General features: G+C 41.4%; 2 protein-coding genes across 2 annotated transcripts in view; one reads left to right on the top strand and one right to left on the bottom strand.

The window, feature by feature from the left end:
• The window catches only part of LOC112067980 (collagen alpha-1(IX) chain-like), a 13,865-nt gene extending 7,485 nt beyond the window's left edge, over nt 1–6,380 (top strand). The window contains exons 19-32 of the mRNA XM_024134954.2: nt 1–28; nt 141–185; nt 288–341; nt 490–543; nt 930–983; nt 2,557–2,628; nt 2,716–2,751; nt 3,004–3,048; nt 3,135–3,167; nt 3,565–3,711; nt 4,392–4,446; nt 4,578–4,766; nt 4,985–5,062; nt 5,252–6,380. The exon at nt 1–28 is cut by the window's left edge and continues 26 nt beyond it. Coding sequence (XP_023990722.1) covers nt 1–28; nt 141–185; nt 288–341; nt 490–543; nt 930–983; nt 2,557–2,628; nt 2,716–2,751; nt 3,004–3,048; nt 3,135–3,167; nt 3,565–3,711; nt 4,392–4,446; nt 4,578–4,766; nt 4,985–5,062; nt 5,252–5,457 — 1,096 coding nt within the window. The 3' untranslated portion in view covers nt 5,458–6,380. The remainder of the gene's footprint in view (nt 29–140; nt 186–287; nt 342–489; nt 544–929; nt 984–2,556; nt 2,629–2,715; nt 2,752–3,003; nt 3,049–3,134; nt 3,168–3,564; nt 3,712–4,391; nt 4,447–4,577; nt 4,767–4,984; nt 5,063–5,251) is intronic.
• An 811-nt stretch (nt 6,381–7,191) lies between these two features.
• LOC111982254 (protein tyrosine phosphatase type IVA 1) lies at nt 7,192–9,590 on the bottom strand. Its single transcript, XM_024013798.3, has 5 exons — nt 9,482–9,590; nt 9,178–9,270; nt 8,924–9,054; nt 8,594–8,668; nt 7,192–8,301 (listed from the first exon to the last, which is right to left on the bottom strand). The coding sequence occupies exons 1-5, from the start codon at nt 9,584–9,586 to the stop codon at nt 8,184–8,186; spliced, it is 522 nt and encodes a 173-aa protein (XP_023869566.2). The 5' UTR covers nt 9,587–9,590; the 3' UTR covers nt 7,192–8,183.

The following is a 9,590-nucleotide window of genomic DNA, read 5'->3' as shown; positions in this document are numbered from 1 at the left end:
AGGTGATGCTGGGCTCCAAGGACTTCCTGTAAGTGTGACCTCTGACCCCTAGCATCTCTGATTCATCATATCCATTCTACATTTGTATTTGTTTGGGTTTGTTTGGTTGTTCATTTGTTTTGATGTGATTCTCGCCATAGGGTTTGCCAGGCGCTTATGGTCCAAAAGGACAAAGTGGCGAGATGGTAGGGGAATATTTTAAATGTATGAATTAAATCAGTTATTGACCATACAGTATATGAATCTCTATTATAGGGAATCTTATGTTTTCCTCTCTTTGTTACTAGGGTAACTCTGGCGACCCAGGTTCTGTAGGACTAATGGGGTCTCCTGGGAAATCAGTAAGTCAAGAGAAAGTCTATTGATGAAAATTAAATCACATTAAATGACAGTGATGAAACAAAATACTTTGATACAGTATACATAATATCCCKTTCGTACTTGCACCAGTAGCATGAGAGATCTCATGGTGACTTGCTTTGTTGACAGGGGGAACGTGGCGAGCAGGGAGAAGTAGGACCTGTCGGAGCAAGAGGTGGACCAGTGAGTATGTTCTATAGTATATGTGATTCACTGTGAGAAAGCCATAAAACACTATCAAGTTGGATTACTCTTTTCAAGGTCTCGTATGAACTTCAGCAGTTTGAATAAATGATCTGGAACCTCGTGATTTYAGGGTTAGGGAATTAGGGATAACGGTGTGAGCTAAATAACTGAACAATAGAATAAACAAGATCAGCACAAAGCATTTGAACTCTATTGCCACGCACAACCTTTGCTCTATTGTACTATAAGCATTGTTCAACAAGCTCAGAACTTCATGTGATTCATTTGGGAAGGTCTTGGACTACAAGACTATAATAAATCTGCACCTGCGCCACAATTTCTTCTCTATAACTTCCTATTCTTCTTCTCTTATTTYGCTGTAGGGTGAAAGAGGAGTGCGTGGCCCAGACGGACCTGCAGGGGCACCAGGACCCAGGGTAAGTCAACAGCCCAACAGACCATTATAACTGACATACTCATAGCCYCAAAACAAGCCCGTTATATGTATCCTGAACCACAATGGATAAACCATTTGACAATTTCTCGTAAACATCCATACAAGTACCACGGTATCAACCATGATTATCAAACTGACCAATGAACTTGAAACATACAAATGAACTAGGCTAAGATGCTGGTGAAATCTGTAACCTGAGTAGTAAAACAGGTGGAAGAATAGAGGGAGTTGAGCATCTTCTGCACAAGAATGATGGGAAAAGCCATGGGAAGTGATGACCAAGTGACCAAGCACAGAACCCTGTGGTGCTCCAGTCATCARACTTTGTTGTGAGAAAATRCAAGGATTGGTAAGGTAAGATGYAGACAAGGAAATATCGGAGTGAAGCCAGTTCAATTCGGAATACAGAACAGGATTTTGTGGTTTGCAATGTGATGGATTATGATGCTACTGTGATGGGGAAAGAAGAGGAAGACAAGAACATGATGAAGACGGTGTGAAAGAGGAGGAAGAAGAAAACAAAGAGTATGAAATAAATGACCTTTTTAGGATCATGTGCTGTGTGGCAAGAACAAAGTCGATGCTGGTCTCTCAAMATTTACTAGGGTGGCCATTAAAATGATGTTGAAATAATTGTATATGTAATTATTTATGCTTACTTTCCTATTTTCATTACAATGCCTTTCCTGCCCTACCTTTCCTGGATCTAAGAACCCACTGTGCAAAGAACACAAGCCGCGCCCATCCATACCAAGTCTTTTGCTATTTATATATGACATAACATCAGTATAAACAATGCACTGAGTGTACAAAACATTAGAAACACTTTCTCTTTCCATGACATAGACTGACCAGGTGRATCCAGGTGGAAGCTATGATCCCTTGATGTCCTTTGTTAAATCCACTTAAGGCAAAACAGGGGGTGCAACTCAATAGTAGGAAGGTGTTCTTAATGTTTTGTACACTCAGTGTATATTGRTATTATCTGCTATCATTCCATACATATACAATTTAACATTGGCATCGTTACCATAGTAACCATTCAGCTCAACCAAGCTGAATACCAGTGACTAAGCGCAAACCCACTCCAAGCAAGTGGAGCCGTATGCTCTCTCATATTGAGAGTGGCAGCCCTTTATAAGCCTCCAGACTGCAGTAATACTGTAATCCGCCGATGAGGGGGCATGAATGGAGTCCTGTTACACTGGTCCATGGGCCCAGGGGTATTTCTTCAGAGAGGAGGATTCAGGCCAGGAAAATAAGCTGAAAAGGCCTGAAAGAATCCTCTGTTTCCCAGGAATTCCTTAAACCAGTCGGCCTGAGGGTATGCCACAATTAGTACCCACACTTCCAAAACAACTCATGGAGTGTGTCCCCAATACCTTTTCCAGCTCACCCGTTTAGACACGTTTTTTTCCAGCAAAAAATATTTTTGGGTGCAAATGTAGTCAGCTSAAGGCGAGGGGGGAGGTTGGAGCGTTGCACAGGCAATCCACTGTGTTCGAGTTTTTTAAGTGTGTGTGTGTGTATATATATTTATTTCTTTTTTACAGGGAGGTAAAGGGGATCTCGGGCTTCCTGGTTTGCCTGGCCCTGCCGGCCTGGTTGGACAGAATGGAGACAGGGTAAGGAATATAAAAGGTACCACAAAAGCAGGAGCAGAAATACATGTGTAAAAGCAAAATATAATTTTCCTATTCCTATCTCTCCAGGGTGCAGTCGGTTTGACCGGTGCTCAAGGAGAACAAGTAAGTTCTATCAATACCATCTCAACCAACCGAATAGTACATTCCTGCATAAGGGAGGTGACCATATTCTATRTAGTCATCAAATGATGGAAGAWGATGAATGGAGTGAATTCAGATGAGTAGCATCAAGCACTAGGAGCTACCAGAAGAGTACAGAAGGCCCCACCAAGGCCTACTTGGGATGGATACGTGTTAACRATCCCGTAAGACATGTATTTTCTCTAACAAAGACATTTCTACTCATTGATTTAGGGAGAAGCAGGTTCAGAGGGCACAGCGGGAGACAGAGGGGACTTTGTGAGTAAATACATAAAGAAAAAACGTTGCTGTGCCCAACATTTTGTTTTTTTAAATAAAAGAGTACTGATTCTGTTTTACTATAGGGTGACGAAGGGGAGCCAGGAGAGAAAGGATCGGTGAGTCCAGTTTATAGCATCGCTTACTGCTACAGCTCTCTGTTGACATGGACTAGCCCAATTATGTCCAGTACACATAATGTGATACCGGTTTGTCCCAAAATCATGGGGGACTCATCATGATTAGATGCCACAACTTTATACAGCTGTCTAATACTAGAGGTCACGTACAAGTGAGCATCATCATTTCTCATTACTTAATCACTTCACAGTGTTTGCGCCATGCCAAAAGAAAGCCTTGCACACTGTAGGACTACATGCCTGAAACACATGATCCTAGACCTAGACAGACAGCATTGTCTATCCTCCCAATGGTGCAGTCTGTGTAATCCAATTTTACCTTTTGTTTTGAATGAATGCTGAATGCCATTGTGTCGCGCTCTGTCGCTGTTTTCAGACGGGCAGACCAGGAGAGACTGGAAACAAAGGGCCGGAGGGCGGCCGGGGCATACCAGGCCCAGAGGGCAAGCCGGGCCAACCTGGACCACGTGGCATGCAGGGGGACAGAGGGGTGCCAGGACTGCCAGGGACACAGGGGCCAGCGGTAGGCACTTTAACAATTAACCAGATCTGAGGGCCTGAAACAGAGCAGGAGTCAAAAAGAGTTGTTTCTTAGCACTGCACTCATATAGAGTAGACTGGAGGAGACAGCAGAATTCACATGATGACTTTGCCCTGTGTTAAAGACATGCTCCCGAACTTTGGTGTCTACTAAGTATTTTTTAAACCTTCTGTTTTGGGCTGTATGTGTCAATGTGTAGTTTATACATGTATCATCTATGAGAATGRCTGTCTTACCTCAATTAGTCACGAAATCCCTCGTTTGAAAGCAACTGTTTTTCTTGAAGCTGTGCTGCGCCATTTTCCCTACATATTCCCCCATGTGGGCCAGGGCCCTAGCAATTCGAGTTCTAGCCAATGAGCYTCAGCCCCTCGCCATTTGAGTGACAGCTAGCAAGAGGCACACACAGCAGATCGAGAGAGAGATCATTGACGTGTTGCACATATCTGCACATATGTGACACAGTAGGCAATTTTCGTCGACCACTTTTGGCTCATGAGCGCCACATTCAGAACTACTGACGAAAGAGTTTACCAGTGAATCTCTTTAAGTATTTCCATGTGCTAAGACATTTCACGAAAAAAAGCCTGTGTAGCTAGCTATGAATAGCATTAGTTATCGGATAACACCACAATTTTCTCAACAACCACCTGTTTTCTCAGGGGAAAAAACCAAGCGATACACACATCACAGGAGTTTGCATGAGGGTAATGCAAGGTAAGTCATGATCATTTTCATATCAAACTCTTATCCATTTGATATTGACCATTACTGAACCCATCACATTTGACAAGGCATGTCCATAGGTTTCATTGAACTGACCATCCTTTTCCCTTCCTGTGCCACAGAGCAGYTAGCYCAGCTAGCAGCCAGCCTGAGGAGGCCTGAGGCAGGCATCTCTGGACTGCCAGGTCCCCCTGGYCCCCCTGGTCCTGCAGGCCCCTCCGGAGAGAACGGCTACCCAGGACTGGACGGGGCCAGAGGACTGCCAGGTCTCAAAGGACCTCCAGGGCTACTGGGTCGCAAAGGGCCCAAAGGTGAGGTCCTGGGTCTCTAAATATATCCTAAATGTAATATTATGGCCTAGTTTGTTAAGACAATTACAAGTTGGCTGAAGCAGKCTGGTAGCAGTAGTATAAGTGATCTCCATTTGAATAATTAGGATTGTTTGTGCCATCACAAGTGAAGTTCACTACAGCCATCCTGCATCGCTAAACGTTACTTGAATTGATGATAATGTATATGTTCTGCGTAGGTGACACGGGCGACAGAGGAGACAGAGGACCCACAGCGAGAGGGGTTAAAGGAGCACCTGGAGCACCCGGTCTACCAGGTAAAGATACCAGTCACAAGAGTATTATAAGGCTACATGCCCACACCATAATAATGAAGGCTATAGCCATAACCACTGTGCTAACCCAATATGCGCCAAGTCTCTATATGCTCAGCTATAACATGGTTAGCTAGCTATTAAGCAGTTCCACATTCATCTACAAATCTCAACCGACCACTCTATCCACAGGTGATCACGGTAGAGCCGCCTATGGCACAGAAGGCCGCGACGGCGAGAGAGGGCCACGCGGCGTTCCCGGTATTCCCGGCGTTCCAGGGCCTCCTGGTCGTTCTGGTCTCAACGGCTACTGCGAGTCGTCACAGTGCATCCTTCCTATGGTGGCGTCACCGATATCGGCAAAAGATTCCGGCATGAAAGGGCCAAATGAGGAATAAGATGTGAGTCGGAGACCCAACGGGTCCCTGAACTGAGGGGCCACAGGGGCCAAACTATTGAGAGACTAATGGAGGAACTAACTAACGCGCCACGGAAGATCAGGGTTGGGGTCAGTTCCATTTCATTTCAGTCAATTCAGGAAGTAAACTGAAATTCTAATTAAAAAATGTTTCTCATTGAAAAGCAGGAAAATTGAATAGAATTGGAATTTCAGGTAACTTCCTGATTTGAATGAATTGAAATTAGATGAAAATGTACCCCCAACCCTGGGGAAGAAACATTACTTTGTTTGATCTGTTTTGACTGTTTGTTTGTATTTTGTTTAATTGTTTTGTTATACCCTTCTAAAACACATTTCAGTACTCCTTAGCTCTTGGAACAACCCATATCCCGCTGACAAAGTTTCGCTTTTTTTTTTTTTACATCAGCTTTTGCAATCTTGGCACTGTAAAATAAAAAGACCATTAMATTTTTGGGGCAAACTAATTGTGATTTTATTGGGTACTGTAGGCTTTGTGTTTTGTTAAATATGAACCAAGTTAAAACCAAAACAGACCAGACTAACTGTGCTTTAAGCGAMAATGTGCCAACCATTTTTAATTCACAGGATTCTGTATGTTTATGTATTTGTGTCAATACCGAACTTTCATACAAATTACCGGTATACTTTTGGTTCAATGACTTTCATTTGTTTGCGAGTATCTTTGTTGCATATCCACTCACCAACCCCTATGCTTTATCGTCTTCCTGATGTAGGATTTTCTTTGTCATGATGACTGTTTTTGTGATGGGMGAACTAGGAGGGCAGTGTTGTTTGAAGACATATGTAGAAATTGTATATGCCATTCTTATTTATTATAAAGGTCAGAGGAGGTGACTTCAAAGGTTGTACAAAAGAGAAAATAAACACATTTTGATAAAGTCTTGCATGTTTTGTATGAAAGACTACAACGAAAATCCAGCAACATGTTTTTCGGCTAATTTCACACATCTTCAGTAGGCCTTATAGAGACATTTTCTGAGGCATGCAGAGTTCTACAGACTGGATGGCCTGTGGGTACAAATATAGCCACAAGGGGACACTAGCAAGCTTGACTGTCACCAGATCCAGGGTGTAACCAACAGCCATTTAAAAAATATCTCCACAAAAGGACTTCTCATTTGCTGAAAATGCTGTATGTCTTTTTGCATTAGACTGTAGTTTTCCTATGCAGAATAATCTTTTTGTTATTAAGTATGCCTTGAGGGACATGTAACAGGGTAGGAGAGGGTTGAATCAATAAATTACTCACCTGTAATTGAGCTCACGCTTCTCATTTAAACCAAATGCAGTTAAGTATACCTTAATTATGGCATGTTATGTGTCACTAAATGTATTAAACTTACATKATCAGTTTCAAGCCGTTTCCTGTGGGAAAACCTCTCCCGTGACTCCGCACGGCTTGTTTTTTGGGGATATTCTGGCATAATTATTTCATTAGCTGAATTGGTTTCTCATGATCTTCTATGAAACAGTATGTAATCTTCCTCTTTCTCTGCCACGGTACCAGTCAGCAGTCCCRTAGACAGATCTGACTCTTTGTTAGTGCCAATGCTGGTACTACAGGCAGAACAAGCCCACYGGGACAATCCATTAAACTAAACAAGGCCAATGTAAAACAAGTAAGGCATTRTAGGCCTTCACTAATGGGAGTACAATAGGATATTAAAGTGCATTAAATGCCATTCAAAACCAAGTTTTCAGTGTATCATTTTAATGTACTCTCACAAGTTGGTGAACAGTTACAATTTGTCGCTCACGGTACTAAAACACACATCCATTGATAGTATAAATAGCCAACCTAATAATACACATTTTCAAATACATAAATCATCAAGTATCCAAGTATTAAGTTACGCACATCAAAATAAAAAGGCATACAAAATATCGCAGACGTTGAAGTCCAGTTTCAAAGCGAAAAACACAAATCACATTTCGGACATGGCAGTAATTAATCAACAAGGTTTGATAAGARAAAAWAAAWAAATAAAAGGTCCCAGACTTTCAATAAACAAATATTGCAACAATTAAGCATTTCATATTAAAAATAGTTACTGAAAGGACTTAAGTRTGTAGACGTCCTGCACAAGACAAAGGCAACATTCTTTTGTTCCAAGTAAAAAAATGAAACACCTTTTCTAATGTAGTGGATGACAAACCCACTCGATTGCCTTTTTGTTCCATTTTAATTGTAAGGCATTTCAAGTTTTAACCATGTGGAGGAAGGCATACATCTTTCTATTCAGTATTGAACTGAATCATAAAATTTAAAGGGATACCTAACTACTCATGTTAAATCATCRTTACAGTACTTTTTAAAATATTTTTTTWAAGTAATAAGCACMCTTGCCAATTAAAACCTTGGGATGTGTTCAACATGTATAAACCAACATCTGGGGGTTCACAAAATTACTTCACTAGCTGTGCTCCTTTCCAATTCKAAGGACACACATAGAGAACACTCACTCACTGTCACTTGTTCACAAACTAACCTCTTTTTTGACACTTGACATTTTTTAATTGAGAAGGGAAAACTTGAATTATTCGAGAATGAATTTCCAATGGAAATACTTCAACACAATGGATTTACTAAGAAAAAAACAAGCCTGCCAGGTAGATAAGATAAAGAAATKAATGTATTTTATAGGGGCATTGTTGGCATGGACTATGAGTTAGTTGGCTTTACTACTGGATGCAGCAGTTGTTGCGGTGGCCGTTGGAGTCTTTGAAGCGCAGGCGCATCTTTGGACGATACTTCTCCAGGTAGAAAAGCTGCTTGCTGTTGAACGCTCCGCGACGCTTCCTGTTACGAGAGAAARTACATTGTCATTTCACATCATCTAAATTGCAGGTCAGTGATATTAATTCAAAACAGTGGGTTGTATAGACTAGCCTCCCCTTTTGAATGAAATATTACCCACTGTTACAATGTACTTACACTGTACTAAGGGTTAAGGTACACATAATGCAATTTCAACTTCTCAATTGCAGCTCAGTCCGATTATTTCAAAACAATGCGTTTTAGCCTCCATTTTAAGATGCTGCAGCTACAGTATATAGAGATCTACATGAARGTGTATTTGCATCAGACTTACTGCCGGATGAACTGGACAGCATCTTCGTACTTCATCCCACATTCAATCAAAGCCAGGGCAACCATGACAGGGGCTCTAGGAGTACAACACAAAAAAAACATTGGTAAATACTCAGAAGAAAAGTTGACAAAAGGCAGTTAGGGTTAGGGTACTATGGGACTTTTTAATACTGTGTATTATGGCTAATTGTTTTTGGGCATTCTTACCAAAGAACTAGCATCATCAATCTAACACAATTCTGAATATAAATACTTATTACATSTTTAAAATCCTTGTTACATGATTATACATGTTTCTATACTAAGAGGGGAAATAAGAACACTAGTTTACCTCCCCAGGCCAGCTACACAGTGGACAGCAATGCAGCAACCAGGCTCCTCCCTAAACTTAGTCTTCAGGAGGTTCAACCAATCATCAACAATCTGGTTAGAGGGAGGAGCTCCATCATCAAAAGCCCAATCCTATTGGTGGAGGGGGAAATTAGTTCATCTGCCCTCTTTCTCAGAAACCAAAACAAAGATGGTAGTAACATGGTARTAAATAAGTTCTGCATTGGAGATGTAAACAGTGATGTTGAAGCTTACCAGAACCTGTATTTCCTCTTTCCCCACCAAGGTGGAATCATAGGTGGCCTCACATACTCTCACAACGGTGGTCACGCCATACTTCTTCAGTTCCTGTAGAAGAATGTACTTTTATTTTCATATGATCTGCAACATATTCCATTGTACATTTGACATACTACACAGGGAAACATTTATATTTTCTAAACAGACCCTTTATACTATGGAAGAGAGGGACTACCTATGAGAATCCAGAACATTCATTATGTTTTATAACAAAATTCATTTCTGATATCATCACTGTGTTAATGATGTGAGGGCTCACCTCAATGAATTTATTCAAGGTGGCATTGGTTGGATTGTGGGTAATGAGGAACCTCATGTTTTTGTAGGTGATCTCCACAGGGGCAGGTCGGTTCATACGCGCCATGGTG

This window comes from Salvelinus sp. IW2-2015, unplaced genomic scaffold (assembly GCF_002910315.2).
Source record: "Salvelinus sp. IW2-2015 unplaced genomic scaffold, ASM291031v2 Un_scaffold19, whole genome shotgun sequence".
Lineage (NCBI taxonomy): Eukaryota > Metazoa > Chordata > Actinopteri > Salmoniformes > Salmonidae > Salvelinus > Salvelinus sp. IW2-2015.
Note: the sequence above shows the minus strand (reverse complement) of the source record. Positions and strands in the feature narration are given on the sequence as shown.

Bases quoted from the DNA above. Each gene is read 5' to 3' on its own strand.
- LOC111982254 (XM_024013798.3), bottom strand. From the start codon at position 9,586: ATGGCGCGTATGAACCGACCTGCCCCTGTGGAGATCACCTACAAAAAC. The intron at 9,055-9,177 runs GTAAGCTTCAAC...CTCCACCAATAG, and splicing joins AAGAGGAAATACAGGTTCTG to GATTGGGCTTTTGATGATGG. The intron at 8,669-8,923 runs GTAAACTAGTGT...TTGTACTCCTAG, and splicing joins TGTGTAGCTGGCCTGGGGAG to AGCCCCTGTCATGGTTGCCC.